This window comes from Glycine max, chromosome 11, assembly GCF_000004515.6.
Source record: "Glycine max cultivar Williams 82 chromosome 11, Glycine_max_v4.0, whole genome shotgun sequence".
Lineage (NCBI taxonomy): Eukaryota > Viridiplantae > Streptophyta > Magnoliopsida > Fabales > Fabaceae > Glycine > Glycine max.
The window spans coordinates 36105581-36130522 of record NC_038247.2 but is presented as its reverse complement, the minus strand read 5'-3'; the positions used below and the strand labels follow the sequence as shown (position 1 = coordinate 36130522).

The following is a 24942-nucleotide window of genomic DNA, read 5'->3' as shown; positions in this document are numbered from 1 at the left end:
TTCAATTCAAAATGTGTTGACACTTAAAGTTGTACTCAAATGTTTCAAACCGGCCTCAAGTCTGAAAGACAACTTCTTTAAGAGTAAGTTGGCTGAAGTTGCAGTGGCTTCGGATCTTCAACAAAGATTGGCAGCCATTCTAAATTTTTGGGTGATGGTTATTCCATTCATCTACTTGGGGATACCAGTGGGTGCCAACCATAGAAGGGTGAATATGTCGACATGAAAATATTAATGGATTGTTGGACTAAAAATAGCACACCTCTTCATTGTCTAACACATTCTTTAAACCCAAGGCAATACTTTATATCCTTAAATTAATTTGATTATATTTTTTTGCATGCATTTCTTTGTAGGTTATATTAATTCATGTTTATATTTTTTTAATTGCTATAGATATTATAGTCATGAATGGTTAAGTAAAGATCCATCAAGAGTTCCCCCACATCAAGATGTGAAACTTACTAATGAAAGGAAGAAATGCTTTAAAAGATACTTTGATGATGTGGATGTAAGGAGACAAGTTAATTTGGAGTTTGCAAATTTTTCTAATGGAAGAGAAGCCTTTCATAATGTTGACTCTTTAAGAGATAAAGGTGAATTGGATGCAAAATCTTGGTGGCTTGCTCATGGTGCTTATGCACCAACACTTCTAAAAATTGCCCTTAAGCTACTTGGGAAACCATCTTCATATTCTTGTTGTGAAAGGAATTGAAGCACCTACAATTTCATACATAGCCTGAAAAGAAATAAGATGACACCTAAAAGAATGAAGGATCTTGTATATGTTCATAGCAATCTTCGCCTCATTTCAAGAAATTCCTCAAACTACAATGAAGAGGAAACTAGAATGTAAGATATTGCAGGAGATAGGTTTTCACTTGATGGCGATGGAATCCTTGAAATATCCAATTTATCTCTTGACGAACTAGTTTTAGAAGCTGTCTTTTTCAACGAAGATGACCAAGGGCTTTGACAGACTAATATTTAAACTTTTTGTTAGACTTGATGCCTCTTAGTCTTAGTACTTTTTGTTAAGCATATCTCTTGATGTCTCTTAATAGTTAGTACTTTTTCTTAGATTTATTATCATATGAATATATAAATTTTATTATCATGTTTGATCATATTTAAAATTTTGTGATGTTGATATTGATCATATTTTACATACATACAAGTGTGTGTGTGTGTGTCCCATGGTTTTGATTATAGGTGTGTCTCCATGTCCATGTCCGTGTCGTGTTTGAATATATGCTTCTTAGGTTGTTAACAAGCTCACTAGAATACACTAAAACTTTCTATAGGGAGCAAAAGGTGATGGAAGGAGAATGTATTGGGTTAATTGGAAGAAAGTGTGCTCCTCAAAGGATTTGGGATGCCTAGGTATCAAGGATTTAGAGACTTTTAATAATGCATTATTGTATAAGTGGATGTGGAGGTTTTTGGTAGATAATAATTCGACGTGGGCTAGGACAATTAGAGAAAGGGCTAAAGTCTATAAGGATATTTTGTTATCTCCTTCTACGTCACTTGGTGGAAGAATGTTAGCAAGGTATGTAGTACAAGGAATAGCCAAGACTAGTTCTGGAGTAATACTAAAAGAGCGTTAAGGATGGACAAAATATAAGTTTTTGGGGTGATTACTGGTTGGGTCATGAGAAATTGACAATCAAATATAGTAGACTATTTTATGTATCTGCCCAACACAACTGTAAGATTAGTGATATGGGCGAGTGGTCAAATGACAGATGGAGTTTGAATTTGTTGTGGAGAAGGCCCCTTTTGGTATGGGAAAAGGAGTTGGTAGATAATCTGTTGAGTGAATTGAACTCTGTAAAACCAAATTTTAGGGAAAGGGACAAGTGATGTTGGGGGGATGGAAGGGAGATTGATGGTTTCTCTGTGGGGAAAGCATATAGTATTATGAAAAATGTAGTAGATTTGGAGGAGAATGGTTTTTATAAACAATTATGGGCAGTTAAGGCTCCCTCAAAGGTTGTTGCACTTACCTGGATAATTGCCCTTAATAGTGTTTTGACTAGGGAGAATTTAAGAAGGAGGGGTATTTCTTTAGCCAATAATGATGTCACTTGTGTGAGGAAGTGGAAGAATCTAATGCGCATTTGTTTTTCACATGTAATTTCTCTGCTGCGATATGGAAACGCTGCTTACATTTGTGCAATACTCAATCTACAATGTAATCACAAATTTAATTATCTCTATATGATTGGACAAATAACATCAAGGTAGTACTAAATATTGAAAGCATAGTTGTGAAACCTTGTTCGGTCCTACTGGTCGGACCGATCCAATCAGGACCTGGTGGCATAATCAGACCGATTTTGCTATTGGACTGCTCATGCATGTGACCCAGGATGATCCGGCCAAACCCAGTTAGTTTTGTGGAAACCCGTCGACCTGACCGGTTTTAAAAACCCGGACTAGGTTGTGCACGTTAAAAAAATTTGTCACGCTTGAGAATGACGTTGTTTTGAATCAACCCTAAAACCTCAGTCACTTCTCTTCTTCACGCTCATCTTCACGCTCGATGCCACCGTTGCACTGCGAGGGAAGTTGTCGCGCCAACCTTGTTGCCAATAACGTGGACGAAGACGTCAACGATCTGGGAGGGGTCGAACTTCGGCGGCATTGTGAAGCGGTAATGATCGAAGAGGAAGAGGAAAAGGTACAACAGGAAGAGAGGGTTATATATATTGGAGATTAGGGTTTTTGATTATTCTCAAACTATTGAAAACTTTTATTTGGGCTTAATCTGGCCGGATCCACACACTTGCTTCCTATACTTCTTTTATTGCATCCTACACTTTCCATTTTGCATTCCAAAATGGGTTGATTGCATTTCGTAATGAACTTTTCATTATAATGGGGAGTGCAAAAAGTTTATCCACACTCTTTTTGTTTATTGAAAAACTAGACTTTGACTCATTTTGTTTATTAAAAACTGGACATGTGTTTTAATTTAGGTAGTTGCTATTTACATTTTCTTTATTATTAATACACTTCATTTGTGTTATCAACTTTAAGACTTCAATTATTATTTTAAATTTTGGAGTATGAAATTATGAATGGATTTTTCCTAATCAAATAATGTTAGTTATATATATATATATATATATATATATATATATATATATATATAATTTTAAATTTTTTAATATAGATCATATCAAACCGGATCAATTACTAGCTCAATGATCAATGATCAGATCGAATTTTAGAACTATGATCGAAAGGGGATGCTGATAAGATTATGCAGTACAAATATAGTGGTAGACATACTAGTTTATTATGCTTCTTTTTTTTTTTTTCTTCCTGATTTTCTGGCTACTGGTTATGGCTTATGGCTTATTTAGTGTGTTGCTTTTCAAAATGAGTTGTAACCTTTATTTAATGACATTTCTCAAAATTTCAGGAATGTTTTTTTTTCAACTAATAAATGTAGTTTAAATTGTTAATCAATCAATAAATATATTCACTCACCTGATACATAAATGAGTGTCTCGCTTATAAACTTTACAATAAATTTAAAATATATAAAAATACATAATTAATGCATTTGAAAATAAAATTGTATTTCTTATAAGTAGAGAAAAAAATAGTACTGTATTTCTTAATCAACGACCGTATCTTATAAAAATATCACAAAGAGTTAATAATTGTTTTGCCGAGATAAACGAAATGGCCTTTATCCCTCTTAAAAGAACTTTTTGCTAAATGGAAAGGTATAAACTTTAGGATTCTGTTATTAATTATTAAAATTTTGACTATAGTTTTGCAATCGTGTCACACTTGTAGCATATGCAAAGAAAGTATCCAAACCATACTGGGGGACATTTCTTCACTTGGTCGGTTTGTCCGCCGGCTCATCTTCACAAGTGAAAGTTTTTCTTTTTTAAAGCACAAGTGAAAGTTAGTTACGCAAAAATTTATTTTCCCGTGACCAAAAAAAAAAAAGCATCTTCTTTCTTTAATTGAAAATTTCAAATTAACTTAGTTTAATTATGATTTTAATTATTTAAAATCAATTCTCATAATATGATTTCTGCCAAATAATTAAAAAATTATATTTCATTCCATCAATTACCGATTGAAATACTGTTAAACAATAAAACATATAATGCATATTTGATTTAAGTTAATATTGATGTAACACACATTTCCAAATCAAACAAATAAAAACAAAAACAAAAACAAAAATCATAATGCTTTGGTAAAATTACTTTTATCGTGGGGTGTAGGTGAAAAAGTACTTTTAAAGTAAAAATTATTTTGACAAAGGATCACAATCCTTTTTATATATTGAATTTGTGTTGAAGTTATACACACAACATTTTTAAATTCAATCCAAACAAACATGCAAGCAGAGGTCATCACGTCATTGCAGAAATGGAGAACAGGAAGAATTTTGGACAAAGAGCTTTTACTACTTGTATGTCAATTTATACAACCGTTTCTTTACAAGCCAAATACAAAATCCTGCTCTTTACCAAATGACAACTTAGTTTATTGACAATTACCAGTCACTCGATACCTCCACAATGGCCTGGACTGGCATACTTCACTATGTATTATTATTCCTCTTTTTTTTCTTTTTTTTTCTCGTTTTCTACTATGGAAATTTATCTCACAAAACCCAAGTGCAAAGACCAAAAAAAGTTGACAAAAAAAGTGAAAAAAGACAGAGTTAGGCCAGCGGCAATTATCATTTTGAAGAAACTTCAGAAGCAGCACAGCCAGCTATAGGAAGATCACTTGGGGTGCATACAAGAGCCCTTTGCTGTAAATGTCTCAGACTCTGTTCCATGCTGACTTGAACCATCTCAGCCAGCATCTTCTTTGCCTTACCAGATTGATCATCGCCATCGATCTGTGATATGATGCTGCATACTATATTCTCAAGGGTATCAGGTTGAATTTCAGATCTCGGATAAGGAGACTCTCTCAGTAACTGCAGAAGGCTGCGTGCTTTGGACTGAGACTTTGGTGTTCCTTGGACAGTAAGCTCAAGAAGTCCTGGAATGACACCTTCTCTAAGAATTGGTTCCCGGTATTTACATCGGTCGCTTTGGCACATTGTCAGCAGTGCTCCAACAGCATGCTCCCTGCTTTGGAGAGTGCCAATTTCGAGAACTTCCACGACTGCAAGAACCCCGCCTTCCTCGGATGTCAAGGCAGTCCTGCCCTCATCATAATCCACCAAAGATTCTATCAAAGCACAGCATTTCTCAGCAGTTTTCGAGGATTTTTTACAGGTTTTGAGAAGATCAACTATGAAAGGGATTGGGTTTGTCTTAAGAATGATCCTGAGATTGTTAGGGTGTGTTGATAAATTAGAGAGAGCCATTACTGCCTCAGCTTTAGCTTGGGGGCTTCCATCTCTAAGGATCTTCACAAGAAGAGGAATGGCACCACAAGCACTAATGATTGGTTTGTTGGTTGAAGAGGCAGATAGTGTGAGCAAAGATGCAGTTGCAGACTCCTGCAGATTTAGATTTTGAGACTTGAGGAAACTAATTATCGGTTCTAATGCACCGGCCTCCACAATATTGATTTTATTCCTGCAAGATTAGACCAGTTCAAGTGATGAATACGACTGAATTATGACTAAAGATTATCTAGCAAAAAGTTAATCAGCACTAAATCTGAACCACAAAAGAAATTAAGACTAACTGGCTGATACTTGTATAATGGTAACGCAACAAACAAAAAGCACAGGATACAACAAACAAGGCAATATTAGTTCATGATTAACTAGGTTATGTAACACATGCCAGGCAAAAGAAATGGATATCCTGGTATATTTTAGACTTTATAGTAATTGGAGTTCATTCTCAAGCCAAAGTAGAATTAAATTTGATTCCCCTGGGTTAACTCTCCTGTGGTGGTTAGATATCATGTCATATTTAATTCCCTTCCTCTCTATTATTGGGCAATTTAGGCACAGCATCAAGTTCATGATGCTGGCTCAAAACTACTTGCTAAAGGTCCCACCAAAGAGAAAGAAAGAAAAGAGAGTGGAAGGGAAGGAATGGATAAAGATAAACACAAAAAGAAGTACTGTTTTCTCATCTCAAAAGGATCTAGATTGACAATATTCATGTATTAAAACATGAGCCAAAACAAGAAACTTTAGGTATGCTTGTTTTGCATAGGATGGGAAGGTAGGAAATTTGGAATGAATCAAAATCACTTCACATTGTTTGGTATAACAAAAAATATAGGGAAAAGTGCAACTCATTTACACTCCACACCACAAATTTAGGTCACTCCTACAGCATGAAAGTGATTTTCCGCCCTCTGTCCAAGCAACAACGAGTAAAAATCAAAACTTTCTACCCCTCTTTGGTCACTCTTCACTTGAACAAAAATAATGAGGACAGGAGTATGAAAAAAGCCATTCAGTGGTTGAACATCACGTTCAATGCAGAGATCTGAACCATCTCTAGAAAAATTAAGTACACAGTTGTGAAATCACTAATTTAAAAGCATTGAAGAAAAATAGATAAGTTAATAACAGCTGGATTTCTCCCATTTCTATCCTAAAAATTATTAAGGCGTGCTGAATAGCTCTCCTTTTTATTTTGCTTTTTTGATAATTTTTGTATATGATATGATAAACATGGCAAACCAATATCTAAAAGTTTTAACTAGCACTGCTTTATGCAAATATTTAGTTACCAACTAGAAGCGACAGAAAAATAAAGGAATTAAAACTATTCCTTTTGCCAGAAGGTGAAAATTGACACGCAGCAATGAGCAATAAATGATAGTATAAAAGATTACTTCCGGAATAACACATGAGCGGAAAAGGAAAAGAAACAAAAGGTAAAAAGAAAGAGCACCATGTGAAACAAAGGAAATCCACCTCGCAATCGGATAAGTTTCAACAATGAAAAGCATCCAATTCTTTCTTGTGATATAGCATTTGTGTGCATGCATTTTTCAGCCATCAAAAAGCAATAATTATCATTCATAAAGCAACGTAATCGACATTCTAGAATTCACAAGACTACTCACCACAAAACACAAAATTAATAATAACAATATTATTATTAATTAATAATGATTAATAAAGAATAAATAATTAATTTCATCCCTTAAAGTGTGAGCTACTCCCTTAAAGTGTGAGTTACTGATAAATTTGTTTTTGAAAGATGAAAAGTTCGCAAAGTATAAAAAATGCAACAAATTAGTTCGACAGATAATTTAATGACAAATTGATCTTTAAATTTTGTATCTTAATATTAATTTGATATTTGAAAAATATAACTTATTGTTAAATTAAACCTTAATAAAAAAAATTTCATAAATTTAACAAGAATCAATCCCACATTTATTTGTTGAAAGACTAAATTTATATTTTTCATTTTTTATACCAATTTATTTTAATCTTTCTGAGATCAATTTATCACCTCATCACATAATTTGTCTATTTACCCATTAATAAAAGGTAAATACCGTACCAATTTGCTGGCCATTTTCTCTTTTTTATAAAACAAAATATTTTAAAGAATTCAATCAACCACAGAAATGTGTGACTCTTGCATTCTAAGGCATGATAAAGTGGTATTTCAATTCCTATTTTCTGTCAAGGATGCTAACTAACTACCCCTCCCTTCCCCCAAGAAAAAGGAAGGTATATCATGAATCATCCATCATCATCTTTTCAAACAAATATCTATGTAGATTTTAAAAACGAAAAATATAAAACAAAAAAGAAAAAGGAAACTGGGGGGACAGAATAAAGAACAGAATCAGAATCTCAGAGTATTACATCCACCATATATGCTATATAGTACCATATAGTATACTATATTATAGTATTATATTATACAGATACATGGAATCCCAAATTGACATTATTTTATTTCAATTTTATATCAAATCCCCAACTCGATGGCTTCAAGGTATCGCAAATGTTTCATAAAGCACACGAATTTCCAGAATCAGGAAAAAAAAAAAGCACGTCAAACAACAACAACCAACAAAAACCATATAAATAAATTAGTAAATAAAAAATTAAACCCACTACAAATAAATTAATAAAACACAACAAAAAAATCTAATTAGTCAATAATTTAGGGTTTTATTTTATTTATTTTTATAAAAAAATATAATTAGTCAGGCTTAGTTTTGGAGGAAAGGTGTAATTAGTAATTAAAAATTAACAGAAGGCAAAAAAAAGGGGGAGAGATGTACGGTACTTTTCGTCTTTGACGGCGAGGTTGAGCAAGGCGAGGAGAGCGGGTTCGTGTGACTCGGGCGAGTCGACTCGGAGCATGGAAACGAGTGGACCGACAGCCTCGGATAACTGGCGCCGACAACGTTGTGACGTCTTCGTGAGGCGCCGGATGTCGCGAGCGGCTTGGAGGCGCAGGTCGGGCTGGCCGGAGTTGAGGAGCTGCAGCGCGCGGCGCACAGCCAGCGGCGTCCGCGGTTCCTCCGTCTCGAAGCCGGCGACGCCGTCGGAGGAGTAAGAGGAGGAGGAGGAGGAGGAAGAGGGAGAGAGTGAATGGGGACTCTCCATTGAGGATGTAGTGAGAGAAAGAAAGAGAGAAAAATCTGTTTTATTTTAAGAGGCTGAGAAGAAACGCAAAGTGTGTCTGTTGTTTTGGGGTGGAGGCGTCTCGGAGAGGCGTTAAGCAACAGTTATTTGTAACACGTACATATAGAGAGAGAAGTTGTTGGTTTGATAGTTTGGTAAAAATATGTTAGAATAAGTTTCATTTATTTAGAGTCAAAAAAGAAGTTTCATTTATTTATTTACTTATTATTATTAGACACCAGGTGTATTTTTTACCTAAGACAACTAGCTTAATCAAATGAATGATATCATATTCGAGTTCTAAATATAAACTTATATTTATTATTTTAAGAATTTTTTTATCATTTATAATAATTTTATCCCGTTCAAATAAGATTTTCTCATTTAAAATATATATCATTTAGAAAAAAAAATCTTTTGACTACAATTAAACTTGAATATTTAAAGTGAAGTTTCATTTTCAAACTTTGTAAATCATTATAATGTTTTCTTGATTTTAATAAAATAATTATAAAGTTTTCTAATTTTATCTCTTTCTCTTTGCACTTCACAATAAATACTACATGAATAAATTTATTAAAGATTATGAGATAAATGAGAGTAAAATTAATAAATAATAGTTAATATGATCTTAAATTTTGCAAGAGACCAATAAATATAAATATTTCTTTTATAAAAACTCGACAATTATAAAGAAATGGAGGTAATAATAATTAAAAAAATAATTCAAATAAAAAAAATCTTGTAAATAATAATTTTTTTTTAAAATATTTAACACAATTATATATTAATATTATTTATTTAACTAGTAAAATCTTATATTATATATTAGATTTTATGTTTATTGTATATTATATATTAGTTGATCCACTGAAATTATAATATTTTATTATTCTTTATGCTCTATGCTTATGTTGGTCTAGTCTTCAATCAATGTGTTTTACCATATTTTTTGTGAGCCTTGGGCTGGGTCCAGTATCATTGTAACCTTTTCTGCAGAATTGAGAAATGGCCAATATATTCCTTCCACGTGTTTTAAATTGCTTTTAATATTTTCAAGGGAGTAATTTATTTGCATATGGAATGTATCATTTTTTGTTTGGAAATTGGAATTAAAAATTTGAAAGGGATTCAATTCTTATTATCACAAGAATATGTGTATTAGAAACAAGGAAACGAAAAGGACATGGAATATATGTTTTCCTAACTTCACAATACATATCGTCTTTAGGTTTGTTCAATTTCAAACATATGAATTGAATATTCAAGACAATACGAAAAATGAATATTCAAGTGGGGAAATAAAAAAATATTTCCTCGTTGAATTTGTTTCTTTTAGGTCATTCTATAAAAAGTTTGATTTTTAAACGTGCTCATTTTATCAGTTTTTGGGCCGGCCGTAGTTAATTTATTATTGTGAAGTTATCATTTGATTCAATTGTCAGAAAAATAATGCTAAGCAAAAAGAATGTCAGGGAAATATTTATGTTAAATATAAGTTATTATCATTTCCATCTTACAATCTTTCTATATGAATTAAAAAATTTATTTTTGTCAGTAAAATTAAGTTTATCAAGAATTTTTATTATTTTAATTATTCTAGAAACGGATAAAAATAGTTTTAGTAATCTCCATAGTATAAAGAATGTTAAATTAGTTTTTTTTTCTCTATTTATTATCGATGTTTAATTTAATCATTTAATTTTTAAAACAATTTAATTTAGTCTTATGTTTTTAGTTCAATTGAATTACCTAATTTTTAGAGCGGATTATTGGAAAATACGAGTTTTTGTGATTTTTTAAATCACCTGGTGATAGTTTTAAATTATTATAAGTATAATTTTTTAAAATTTAGAATAAAGGATTAAATTGAATCTATTTGAAAAATTAAATAACCAAATTAAAGGAGGAAATTGAATAAAAAAAATTAAATTACTAAAAAAAATAATTTAACCTATAGAGAATTGGTTTTTTTAGTGCATCTTTAACACATTTCCACGTCTCATATTTGTTTAACCTGGAAGAGTGAATAATGAATCAAATTTTTTATTTTTATATTAAAAATTATAATAAAATAATTGATTTTTCTAACAAAATTAATATTTATCGATAAAAAAATAAAAGTAATTAATGAAAGAACTCAAATTATTAGGTAAAGAAGGATGAAACTATTCGGTGAATCCGCATATCATGATTTTCGAGAGAACCGTTTGAAGGTGGATTCCTCGGAGAGGATATGGAGTTTGAGGGTGCCTCCGAGAGTCAAACATTTTGTATGGTACGTAGGGAATGTTTACCTACCAGGGTTGGCTTTGTGGTACAGATATGGAGAACTGTTAACAAAGCAAGTCTGGATTAGGGCTAATATGTGGGACGCTAATTCGGATATTGTTAACAAAGCATGCAAATCAACAACATCATCTTAAGAATATGCTAAAGGTACGGAAAGCCACACATAATTGGAGGATGGAGGCTCTGTGAATTTTTATTGGTACGGAAAGCCACAACTAACTGCTCTTACAACGTAGCTGTTATATAATATTTCTTCTTGCTTTTAAGTATTTCTTCTACTAACTATGGTATGTTTTATAGTTCTGTAATATCTTCAAGTGATTAGTGTTGTAGCAGTTTTATTTCTTGCTTTTATGTATTACTTCTTGGTTTTTTAGACAATACAACCAACTGGTGATTACAGTACAGTTATCAAGTGCATGTCTTTGAATTAAGTGTTGGAGGGTTTCAAACCAATATCGGATATTGCTTAAGCTGTTTGAGTAAACAGATGATAGTGGACCTTATTAATTTATGTATTTAATCCTGAATTTTGTTCCTTAAAAATATTCTTTAATTTACTTTTTTATTGTATTCTTTTCGATAGGTTTGTTCTCTACAAAAATTAGAGAGCTGTAGATAAACAATCCAAACCCGCTTTCTCTCTCGTTCGCCATTCTCTCTCTAGAGCCCTCTCTCTCGCGTCTCCTTCTCTCTCGCATCTCCTTCGCTCTCTGTTGGCATTCTCAGTTAAATTTTCATCTCCTTTGATGGCTTCTTTGAGTTATTTTTTTTTTGATGCAGTCTCTACTTATCTCACCTTCTTTCCTGTCTATTATGTTGCTTCTAAGAGGCCAAACTCTTCTAATAGGGAATATTAGGTGATTTGGGTATCCACTTTTTTTTCCCTCTTTACTTCAACATTCTCTTTTCGAAGAAACAGAAGCTTGGGCTGTTGCATTAACATTTGATCCATTTTGTTCTACTATGGTTAACCTAATTTCAAAAGGGAGTGAAGTGCCAGTGAAAAAAATACCACACCATATACATTTTAATTGCCAGAGCATTGTTCATTGACACACGATAATCTTTGTTTTTAGGATGATAAATAAACCTCTCAGCTCATCAAAGTATCAAGTCTCCAATATGTAGCATCTAAGCAAGGAAGATACATACTTTTTTTTTCTCATTGAATTTGCAACTCCCATCAGAATAAGTGTTACATCTTCCAGTGACATTTGTTAACATTAGATGCAAAGATTATATATTACTTGTGTTTGCAACTATGGATCAAGTTCTATCTGGGCTTACAAGAATTTTAAATTTTTAACATCATCTTCAGAGCCACTCTTGTCATGTTTCCTAACCACGTACTCCGAAATTAGGCTGATGTATTGTATTTTATATTATTTTATGCAGTGACAATGGTGACAATGGAGAGTGACGACAGTCTAAAGACATGGGTATCAGATAAGTTGATGTCTCTACTGGGATATTCTCAGCCCACAGTTGTCCAGTTCATGATTGGACTATGTAATTCATTTAATATTGTTTTCTCGCCTTAAAAATTCTTCTATAGTCAATTTGGAAATCATGTCTGGGATTCATGTGCAGTATTTTGGTAATCTCTTTTTTGGTTTTGCAGCCAAGCAAGCTACTTCTCCAGCTCATTTGGTGGGCAAACTAGTGGAGTTTGGGATCTCGTCAATGGACACTCATGCATTTGCGGAAGAAATTTACTCAAGAGTTCCTCGTAGATCATCTGGTATAAATGTGAGTTTTTCTATTTTATCTAACATGCAGTGATAATATACTGCCATCTTTGTGGTGTTTGTCTAGCAAATCCTTTCCTGTAGAAATATCTAATATCTGCTGTCTATTGAGAAGCTGCAATGTTGGCGAGGAAGCAGAAGACTTACTCAATTTTGAAGGCTGATAACGATAGTGACGATGACTATGTAGATAAATCTTCAGTAACTACTGCATCATCTAGAAGGTCTGACAACCATAAAAAACGTTTCAGGAAGAAAACTGAAGTTCAAGATGATCAAGATTATGAGGCAATGTGCTCATAACCTATTAGATTCATTTACATATTTCTTGCTCATGGTAAGCTTCTAGTCAATGGTTCTTCTAACAGCATGTGACTTGTTTTCACCAAATGCAATCCTGCAGGTAATTTTGAGAAAGGAAAAGGAGAGACAAGTTAAGAGAAGAACTTCCCCTAATGAAGTTAGTGATTCTGAGGTATTTTCCCCCTTTAAATGTATAAATAAATGTGCTTATACATGACATAGTCTGTAACTGATAATGAAATTTCTGTCATATCCACTTGTTTGATTTATGTATGTTATTGCACTGCCAGCTAGATTGTTGTTTTCCCTAAGGTGTATTTCAGTAATCTTTAATAAACATATTCAACTCTATTAATCATTGAGTGTCTGGCTTTGTTTATCGGGTAATTAGGTCTCTTACTGATATTTTGATTCATATGTGCCATGGTGGTAATGAGCTATTATTTGCCTGACTTAAATATGATTTATGTTTTCAAAAGAAAACTAGATTTTGTGCAGTCTATTTTTTGTTGATGATGTGAAAGCAAAATTTGTTAAGAAAACTTCCCTTTGTGTATATGATGTTTTATTACATCAGTTTTGTAAAAGCATTTATTATTATTATTATTATTATCCGTTTCTTGTCTTGATATGATTCCTTGCTTTTGCAAACAGTCCGAAGAAGAAAGTTTGAAAGATCAAAGAGAGAAGGAGGAATTAGAGCAGCATATGCGAGAAAGAGATGCAGCAGGGACACGGAAGGTACTTGTCAGTGTTCAAATTGATTTGGTTAGGTGTACTTGGTCATTTTTCTTTAATGATTATTAGTACTATTATTGTTGTTGGTTAATACCACTGCTTAAGTTAGGGTGTTAAGTAGTAGCTGCATGAATGCTTTCTTATGGATAAAAGAAGAAAGCTTATTGGAAAGAATGAGGGGAATTGTGAGCTAGATGGTTAACAATGCGTAATATTTTTATATAAAAATTAAGATTTTCATATTATTATTAACCTCTGGTGTATATTATTATTATTATTATTATTATTATTGTTTTATAATAGTATTACTTGTTTTTTTATAAATGAAGAAGTTTTATTGGAGAGAAACTAGGAATAATGCAATTAGGGACTCCTTGATGACCAAAGGGCCCTCAAGAAACAAGGATATTCAAACTTTCAGTTTTAAACTAGCAACAAATTTGTCCATTCTATTCACATATAAGATTGTTTTGTCCCCCTTAACTGACCATAGCTGTAGCACCAAAGAAAGAGCATACACTAAACCTGCCCCATAGCATATGTAAGGGCATAGAAACACCTTTGAAGATGTCTGCATTCTACTCCAACCATATGCATGGTAGAACAAAAAAATTGCACTCTGCCACCAAGTTTCTGCTCTAGGCTAGAAGTATATAGACACACCCAGCATTCATTAAGAACTCCAAATCAATTATTCTTTAAGAAAGTAGTCACTCCAATTCAAAATAAATAGACACTTAGTGGCTAGATAGGGTAAATCAAACTACTAACCTTGCTTGCCTATCTCATGTGGTTGTATTACTGTAATTAGTGTTATGTTGCCCAACCCTGTGAAAAATTGTTAGTGGAATTTATGCCAGTTATCTTGGCTTGGGGGATGACTTAGATACCAACTGTATCTTGGCACAGAAGATTTTCTAGACTTTGCTATTATCAACCTTTAATGCATGTGGATCATACTTATTGCTCATAACATTATGAACTTGTTGTCCAGTTGTCCTTTTAAAGCTTGGTAGATTCTTTAATATCATTGAAGAATATAATGATGTTTATATTAGAAGCACATTTACCAAGTTCCATGCATACATTTGTAATATATATCTTTTTAATGTTTTATATTTTCTGTTGGTCCCTTCTAATTATTTTAATTGTTTCTTGATTGTCAGTTGACTGAACAAAAATTAACACGAAAGGAGGAAGGTATGTCAGTGGTTTGTTAAACTTATATATATATATATATATATATATATATATATATATATATATATATATATATATATATATATATATATATATATATATATATATATATCCATGTAATTTCATGCATGTTTATTGTTACATTTAGAGAGAGATAGAGAACTGATAGAAATCATAATTGTGTTTTCATTATTGATTTGATGATTACAACAAAGGTCTATATATAGAGCAGAGTTCACAATGAGGCCTAACTCTGACTCTAACAATTACTAACTGATTCTGTTAGTAACTAACAGAATCACAGCATACTAACTAATTAAGAAGAGACAGCTAATAGTAACCACAAACAGTTTTTACAACTAACTAAAAACTAACTGAATTTAAGACTTCTCTCTAACACTCCCCCCACAAGCTCAGCAGTACTAAGTACTCTGAGTTTGGAGCGGAAGTTGTAGAACAAATGCTTGCTGAGTGATATGGTGAGTATGTCAGCAACTTGGAGTTGTGCAGGAATGTAGGAAACAACCAAAGACTTGTTAAGAACCTTTTCCCTCACAAAAAAAATGTCTAATTCCATGTGTTTCGTTCTGGAGTGAAGCACAGGGTTGTGACTAATAGCAACAGCACTTTGGTTGTCACAATAGATAACTGGAGGAGGGATGGGAACTTTGAGCTCATGGAGAAGAGACTGGAGCCATAGAACTTCAGATGCAGCATGTGCTAGGCTCCTGTATTCGGCCTCTACACTAGATTTAGCAACCAGAGTTTGCTTTTTAGACCACCAGGACACAAGATTAGGACCAAAAAAGATACAAGCACCTGAAGTGGACCTCCTATCATCAATATCAGAGGCCCAATCTGCATCACAGAAAGCATTAATGCTGAGAGGGGCACTGGTGGTGGCAGGCAGAAGGGTGAGACCATGATCAATGGAGCCCTTTAAGTATCTTAAGATCCTTTTGATTGCACTCCAATGAGAGACCAGTGGCTGAGCGAAAAACTGACACACCTTGCTGACTGAGTATCCAAGTTCAGGTCTGGTAATTGTAGCATACTGCAGGGCTCCTACAATGCTTCTGTACAGAGTGGGGTTGTCAAAGGGGTCAACACCAGTTTTGGACAACTTAAGATTTGCAGGTAAAGGAGTGGAAATCCCTTTGCAGTCTTCCATGCCTGCTCTGTGAAGTATATCTCTAATGTATTTAGCTTGAGATAAATGAAGAGCACCAGATGGAGTAAGCTTGCATTCTATGCCCAGAAAGTACTCAAGAGTGCTAAGCTGCTTAAGAGAAAAGGTAGCATTCAACTTGTTCACAATGAGGTTAATAGCAGTGTTGGAGGAACCCGTGATGATTATATCATCTACATAAATGAGATTAAGCAGGCAGCAACCATGTTTGTTGAATACGAGAAGAGAGGGATCACACTTGGATTGTTGAAAACCAAAGGAGATGAGAGTATTTGTCAAACTCTCATACCAAGCCCTTGGGGCTTGTTGTAAACCATATATTGCCTTGTGAAGTTTGCATACAAGAGTGGATTCACCCTGAATAAAGCCTTGAGGTTTTTGCATGTAGACATCTTCATGGAGTTGCCCATTAAGAAAGGCATTGTTGACATCAAGTTGAATAAGGGGCCATTTGGAAGTAAGAGCAATGGTGAGGACAATTCTCAGTGTGATTGGTTTCACCACTGGAGAGTAGGTGTCACTGTAATCTTGACCATATTTCTGGTTGAATCCTTTGGTGACCAAGCGTGCTTTATATTTGTTTATGGTACCATCCGGGTTCTCTTTGATCCTGAAAATCCATTTGCACCCGATGGCTCTTTTATGAGGAGGAAGAGGTACCAAGCTCCATGTTTTGTTAGCTTGAAGAGCTTGATACTCTTGTTGCATAGCTTCAGTCCAGTGGATAGATGAAAGAGCTTGCTGCACAGTGGTTGGTTCAGTGGTTGTTAGATTTATTGTGGGAAAGACAGGAGGTTTGAGATGGCCAGTTTTGGATCTTGTAAGCATATGATGGGTGTTGGTTGTAGGTGAAGGAGAGGAAGTGGGAGTGGAGTTAGGATCAATGGTGGAGGAAGCTGTGGAGGGTAAGGTTGGAGTTGGAGAGGCAGAGGCACTGATGTATGGTGAAGATGTGTGGCTGGGAAAGGTAGTTGGTGTGTGAGGAGTAGGTGTGTGAGGAGTAGGTTGGTTGTTTGGTGTGAGATTGTTTGGTGTGTGAGGAGTTTGTTGGGGAATATGGTTGACAACTCCAAGGGGAGCTGCTGATGTGACTGTTTGGTTAGGAGAGCAGGTGGTAGGTGGAGTGATTTGATAAGGGAAGTGCTTCTCATTAAACAACACATCCTTGGAGATATAGATGCGGCCAGACTTATTGTCAAGACACTTGTAACCCCTGTGAGAAGTAGAATAGCCCAGAAAGATGCATTCTTTTGACCTGTATTGGAACTTAGGACTGTTGTAAGGGGTTAGAAGAGGATAACAAGCACAACCAAAGGCTCTGAGGAAGTTATAATCAGGAACATTATTGAATAGAACTTTGAGGGGAATGCAATGATTATGAGATGCAGGGAGTCTGTTTATGATGTACACAGTAGTATGAAAAGCATGGTCCCAGTAATGATAAGGGAGAGAGGAGTCGGAGAGTAAGGAGAGGCCCATCTCCACAATGTGCCTATGCTTTCTTTCGACCACACCATTCTAATGGTGGGTGTGAGGGCAGATAATGCGATGAATGATTCCTAACTGACTGAGATATGATGTAAAACTTTTGAATTCACCCCCCAGTCAGATTGAATGGCTTTTATCTTAGTGTTAAGCTGTAATTCAGCTAATGCTTTGAATTGTTTGAAAATAGTAAGTGTTTCTGATTTGTCATGAAGAAAATAGACCCAAATATATTTGCTAAAAGCATCAATGAATGAGATGTAGTATTTGTAGCCCATAGAGGACTGCATGGGGGCTGGACCCCATAAATCACAATAAATTAACTCAAGAGGAGAATTATAAGTGCTTTGAGACAGTTGGGAAGGCAATCTGTGTGACTTGCCCAAACAACAAGAGATACAAAAATCAGTTTTGTTTTTATTGAATGTAGGCATATTACATGATTTCAAGACATTATTCATAGTGTCTAGATTTGTATGGCCTAGCCTGTGATGCCATTGAAAATACAAGTCATTGTGACTAGTTACAATAGAATGAACAGAATGGTGTCTAGAAGAAAGACTAGAAGTAGTTGATGACTGAGAGTGAATGGGATAAAGTCCAGCCTTGTCCAATTTTCCTTGAAGCAAGATTTGATCATTGTCCTGAGATTTCATGACAAAGTGAGATGGATGAAATTGAATGTATGCATTATTATCATATGCAAATTTTGAAACACTGATAAGATTTTTGTTGATGCTAGGAACATGCAAAACATTATTTAAATGCAATGTATGATGAGGATGAGAAGGTGAAGGAAAAGCATAAGAGGAAATTCCAGTGACACGCAAACCTTGACCATTGCCAAGGAATATGTGCTCAAGGTGAGAAGGAGGAGGAGCAGAGCCTGGAGGAGGTTGCATGAGAGTAACATGCTGAGTAGCAGCTGTGTCAAGATTGTTGTTCATGGTAGGGTGCATGGCATAACCAGTGACATTGGTCTGAGGTGCATATCCAGTGAAGTTGGCCTGAGGTGCTGCTTGCTGCCACTGAGGGTTACTTTGAGCCCAATTGTTGTTATTTGGTGTAGTGTTCCTTACATACTGATAAGGGTTGCCATGAACATAAGGTTGATTGCTTCCATAAGCAGCATTAAACCTGTGATAACAGTAGGAAGCATCATGGCCTGTGCGATGACAGACTTGACACTGAACAGTGGAACGACCCCCACGACCACCACGATTGCCACGGCCATTTCTTCCTCCACGGCCTCTAGATTGATTGTTGTTCTTGAAATTGTTGTTTTGAGAGTCGTAATTGCCTGAATTTGAGTTCCCAGTTGTCCAATTGGCTTGAGGAGCAATCTGGGTTTCTGTCGCAGAATTGGGGGTTTTTGAATTTGGCTGAGATTGAGTAAAATTGAGGGATGCAGCTTCTTCAGTGATACGCGCCTTGTCCAATCGCTGCTCATGAGCCAGAAGAAGGGCCCTAATTTCCTCTAAATCGAACCATTCGATCTTTGAGTTGATTAGGGTTACGAGACTTTCAAATTCATTAGGAAGACCTTCAAGAATCACATCAAGTTGATCTTGAAGGGAAACAGACTCACCAATTGATGTCAACGAATCTGAAATGTGTTTGATTTTTGCCAAGAATTCAGAAATTGAAGATGATCCTTTCTTCGTGGTGCGTAGCTGAGTTCGCAATTGTCGCGCCTGAGCCTTGGTTTTCGATTGAAAGGATTGATGGATATTTTCCCAGAGTTGGAAGGTGTGCTTGCAACCAATGACAGAAGGAAGAATGACAGGGGAAAGAGATGATTGCAGCCATGCTAAGAGGAGCTGGTCCTGTAATTCCCAGTTGCTGAAAGCTGGGTTTTCAATATTGGCAAGGCGATCGTGTTCCGAAGCGTATTGAGGAGGTATCTCAGGAGTGACACAGAAACGATGAAGGCGATGAGCCCTTAGGACTAGTTCAATCTGTTGCAGCCATACAAGATAGTTTGTTGCATCTAATTTGACAGAAATCTTGTAGTTGAAAGAAGATAGAGGTGTGATTGTTGAGTTGGGTGTCGCCAAGATTGGTGGTGTACGAGGTGTGTGAGGTTGGGAATCCATTGAAGAAGGGAAGATTCAGAGGAAAGAGGAAAGAGGAAAGAAATGGAGGATCTTGCCACACTTGTGGAAGAATCAGAAGGCTCTTGATACCATGTTACATTTAGAGAGAGATAGAGAACTGATAGAAATCATAATTGTGTTTTCATTATTGATTTGATGATTACAACAAAGGTCTATATATAGAGCAGAGTTCACAATGAGGCCTAACTCTGACTCTAACAATTACTAATTGATTCTGTTAGTAACTAACAGAATCACAGCATACTAACTAACTAAGAAGAGACAACTAATAGTAACCACAAACAGTTTTTACAACTAACTGAAAACTAACTGAATTTAAGACTTCTCTCTAACATTTATATGCCTTATATTCCTATGTTGGTTAACCTGTCTTCCAACAGAAGAGGCAATTCAAAGATCATTTTTTTATGAGCATAAAAAAATACTAATATATTAGCTTGGGCTGTTGCATTAACATTTGATCCATTTTGTTCTATTATGGTTAACCTAATTTCAAAAGGGAGTGAGGTGCCAGTGAAAAAAATACCACACCATATACATTTTAATTGCCAGAGCATTGTTCATTGACACACGATAATCTTTATTTTTAGGATGATAAATAAACCTCTTAGCTCATCAAAGTATCAATTCTCCAATATGTAGCATCTAAGCAAGGAAGATACATACTTTTTTTTTCTCATTGAATTTGCAACTCCCACCAGAATAAGTGTTACATCTTCCAGTGACATTTGTTAACATTAGATGCAAAGATTATATATTACTTGTGTTTGCAACTATGGGTCAAGTTCTATTTGGGCTTACAAGAATTTTAAATTTTTAACATCATCTTCTAGAGTCACTCTTGTTTCCTAACCACGTACTCCGAAATTAGGCTGATGTATTGTATTTTATATTACTTTATGCAGTGACAATGGGGAGTGATGACAGTCCTAAAGACATGGGTATCAGATAAGTTGATGTCTCTACTGGGATATTCTCAGCCCACAGTTGACAATTATTACTATAAATTCACAAACTTGAATACTTTCAGCACAAAAACTTAAATGATATTAAAATTTCAATTATTCACATAAAAAAGAAAAAATATGAGAGAAAAATTAACAATTTCTATACGATTTAATCCCAAAATATATCTATATATAGCAGTTATCAGATAAGAAATTGACATGCATTTGAGTTAATGTTAAACTTAGTACACCCATCAAAACTGTCAACCAGGTAAGATTTGAACTTTTTTCAACACATAGCCTTGGTGTCTCCGACTTATTATTCATCAGCTATAAAACATGCATCAAAACTTTCAACAAGCTATTTTTCTGTCATGCTTTATGACTATGATACTCCTTTCATGTAAGCTACCCTTTGCAATATTCAGTAGCCTAATGTTTACTAGCATGATGCATTGAATGATTGTGCATCCATTAATGAGACAACTTTACTATTATACTATTCATAAATGTGCCATGCTTCACGAGACAATTAAGTTGTTGCATTTTTTCTACACTTTGATTCAACAATTCACTACATGCAAAAGGCCAAAATGGGATGGTGTAGTTTTTTTTGTTTTTTTTTTTTGCACTTTGTCTCACCTATTCACTGCATGCAAATGGCCAAAATAATGCATTTTTTTGCATTTTCTTGCACTTTGATTCACTAGAAAATGGCCAAAATGGTGCAGTTTTTCTTTCATTTTTCATGCAGTTTGCTTCACAAATTAACAAACAAAATGGTGCAACTTAGAAGTCAGTTACTTGACCATAACTTCAAAGTTATGAAGGATGGCACAACTTCACTATTTCAATGGACAACTTGGATTCGATTTCATGCAAAATGGATGATGGATGGTGGATGGAGGGCTTCAAAGTTGTGAAACATGCCACGACTTCACTATTTATTAACGGTCAATGTCTAAATCGGACTTCTAGGATTAATTTTACAGGGATTCATAAAACTGAGGGATCAAATGTGTGAATTAAATTATAGGGGACCAAAATCGAAATTGGAATAAAACTGGGACATCAAAAGTGCAATTTAACCAATTATTTTTGCCAATTTGATTTGGAAACTCATAAGAAGAAGACATTGGGGAGTGGTGCACCATGCACTGCACTAAGTTCCTATAAATTTGCCTAGGGTTTATATTTATCTTTTCATTGTTTCTCCTACTTTCCAAGCTTCGTGGCACGCTTCTCATCTCTATTCATTTTTGTTTTTTTGTTAGCAAATCAAAACTGTAGTTATGGGAATGTGGGAAAGTTAGGAGAGCCTTGGCCTTGGAGTGTCCCCTGAAGAGTGACTGGGTTAGGTCAAATGAGGTTGAAATAATAAAAAAAAATGTCAAATGTGATAAAAACAAATTACATGTAGATTATAATAAATTCTAAATTTAAAGAATTAAAACAAATTTTTTTGTGTCCCATGAAAATATTTTTATTTTTTTCTAAAAAATTTGTTTAAAAATAATAAAAATATCATTTTTTTAAATCCTACAAATATACGAGATAACTACAATTATTAAATTATTTAAATTAAACCACTCTAACATATTTTTTAATAAATCAAATTAATATATACAAATATTTTAATTTAGTTTAAATTTAAAGATAATACAAAAATATAAATATAGTAGGATTTCATAGAATTTTTAAACAATATTCTCCATTTACCTTTTTAAGAAGAAGAAAACTAATTTTTTTATTTTTATAATAATTAAACAAAATATATTAATAATAAATTTTCATATTTTTACGATATAATTATTTTTACCAACATTCTATAAAAATTCTATAAAAGTTAAACTCTATTATTAAAAACAATTTTTTTTATTTTCAATTGAACTAATATCAAATAATTTATATAAATGTTTTATATTTTAAAATTTTAGTTTGATTTTTAAATGCTTATCTTTTGAATTTTTTATTATTTATTAATTATTATATTTTTTAATTAAAATATAATTAATAACTCAATATGATTTTTTAAAAAAATATATAAATAATTAAAAAAAGAGAGTTTACATTAATATAACCGATGTTAAAACTGAATTATTTTAACATCAGTTATTTGAAAATTAATGTCGTTAAACACTTACAATATCGATTTTCAAATAACCGATATTAAAATCATACTAAATTCAACTTTCAAATAACCGATGTTAATAGGACGATGTTAAAACTTATTTTTTTTAGTAGTGTGAGTCAAACCCAAACCGAACCAATCAAACCTATTGAGTTTTGGGTTGGGTCATGAGTTTTAATATTTGAACTTGTTAACCCGTTAACCCGATCCGTTGACTCGTTAATTTGTATTATATAATAATAATAATAATAATTATTATTATTATTATATGTAATATACAATATATATTTTTAAAATTTTAAAAAAGCAAATACTATTGATAATTGATTACATAGACTTATTGAGTAAGAATCAACGCATCTTTAACCTTCAAGATCAAAGTGATACAGATTTCATTGATTAAGCCACTTCAGATGAGATTCTAAAAATATTTCAAATCTATTTACAAAGAGTAGATCTCGTAATGTCCCATTGATTTTAGTAGAAAAAAGTATTTGAAATTCATCCCTACTATGCTTATTAAAATTCATTTTCTCGAATATGATATGCTTAATTTTTCATCTTTCATGGATATATAGATAGATAGGAGTTAGTGGAGTGAAGTGGGGTGGGATGTGACAATATCACAAAATTTTCTTTTTAATAAAAAGTCTAACAAAAAATAATTGTGTCTAATTCACTCAATAAAAATTTTAACTTATAAAAAATATTACATTTTAAAAAAATAAAATCAAATATTTTGACTCGTTGATCCAACTTAATCTAAACCATTTACGAAGGTTGAATTGAGTTGAGTTACATTTTTTCGTTAGAAAATCAGCCCAAACCAACTCATTCAAATTTAATTGGGTTGAGTCATGAGTTTGACCAAACCCAACCCAAATTAATCCACTTACACCTCTAAGATTCAACATACTTAAGCAAACAAGCGTGGGGGCAAACCTAGTTAGATTGCAATATTTGTGTGAACACTTCCGAAGTCCATCTCTTGTCCTTTTTTACATTCATGAAAGGTTAATTCATAATGTAAAATTACATTTTAAATTGGGTGACACCATTTACATTTCAAAAAGGCTAATCAACTTTAAGGCTGTAATTGTATGTTTCACATTAGCCTTTATACATTTTGGATTAACCTTTCCAAAATGTAAAAAAATAAAATTCAAAGGCAACCATGGAAGTAATTCTTGGGTGCAAGAAGCAATTGTCCACCGTTGTTGTGTTGTACACTTTTCACTTTGGGCTTATGACCACCCTTAGTTACCCTACTATCCCTTAAAACAAATTAAATTCAAAGGCAATCATGGAAAAACTAAAATCGTCCCACTTTGAAAGGTGATAAATTCAAACACACAAAACATTTCATTTATACAAGATGTTGACATTTGGAAAGTAGTTATGAAAGATGTAGATGTTGGAAAAGTTTGTTACAACTTACATTGTGAACGATGGCTATCTCTCTTCTAGGTGTTAATTAACATTACTTTTTTTTTTTTACATTATTAGAGTCACAATAGACTTCAAAACTTAAAAGAAATACTTACTCATTTAATCAACTCTTGTTACCTTATAGACTAACATCAGTGTGTCTGCCCCACGCCTTTATTTGATATAAAAAATATGTTTAATAATTAGGATGGTTAAAAAAGTAACTAGTGAACCAAATTGAGTTATCAAACAAATTGATAATGAGAGTTACAAAATTAAATTATTTCCAGTGTTTCCTTAAATCAAAGAAATTAAATAATTGTTCAAAAGATATTAGAGAATAGTACTAAATAATTATTTTTTTAGTACACACATTTTAAGATGGACAGACATTTATACATAATCAATTTTAAAATGTCACGCGATAACAATTTTATAATTAAAAATAATAATTCTTTTATAAAACCTAATCCACAATGAATTTATATACAAAAGGGTCGTTATTTTTATCACTATCGCGTGTACTTTGAAACTGTAGCCTTCTCTAAAATCGGATCCTTTTCATTTCTTCCTCCACTCCCGGCACTTCCTTTGACTCTTGCCTTGGCCACCAGCTCACGGTTGCACAAGAGCATCACCGACTTCTGTTACTTCCTTGAATTATTTTCAGCAGTGCACTGAACCAAAGAAATAGTCTGTTTTTCAGTTCAATTCAATTCGAGACTGAGGAGCCGTTTTTCAGTTCAATTTTCTGTGTTGAACCGAACCATGAAGTATGAAGTATGAACAAGTCTA

At 33.5% G+C, this 24942-nt stretch overlaps 1 protein-coding gene and 1 long non-coding RNA gene across 2 annotated transcripts; one reads left to right on the top strand and one right to left on the bottom strand.

Annotated features, from left to right (window-relative positions):
- Window positions 1–4424: 4424 nt before the first annotated feature.
- Window positions 4425–8693, bottom strand: LOC100809684 (U-box domain-containing protein 4). Its single transcript, XM_003538355.5, has 2 exons — window positions 8226–8693; window positions 4425–5579 (listed from the first exon to the last, which is right to left on the bottom strand). The coding sequence occupies exons 1-2, from the start codon at window positions 8546–8548 to the stop codon at window positions 4724–4726; spliced, it is 1179 nt and encodes a 392-aa protein (XP_003538403.1). The 5' UTR covers window positions 8549–8693; the 3' UTR covers window positions 4425–4723.
- Window positions 8694–13006: 4313 nt separating this feature from the next.
- On the top strand, window positions 13007–14852 carry LOC102662983 (uncharacterized). The gene is made up of 3 exons (XR_005887227.1): window positions 13007–13084; window positions 13567–13653; window positions 14817–14852. It is a non-coding gene; the product is annotated as an uncharacterized lncRNA (long non-coding RNA).
- Window positions 14853–24942: the final 10090 nt, after the last annotated feature.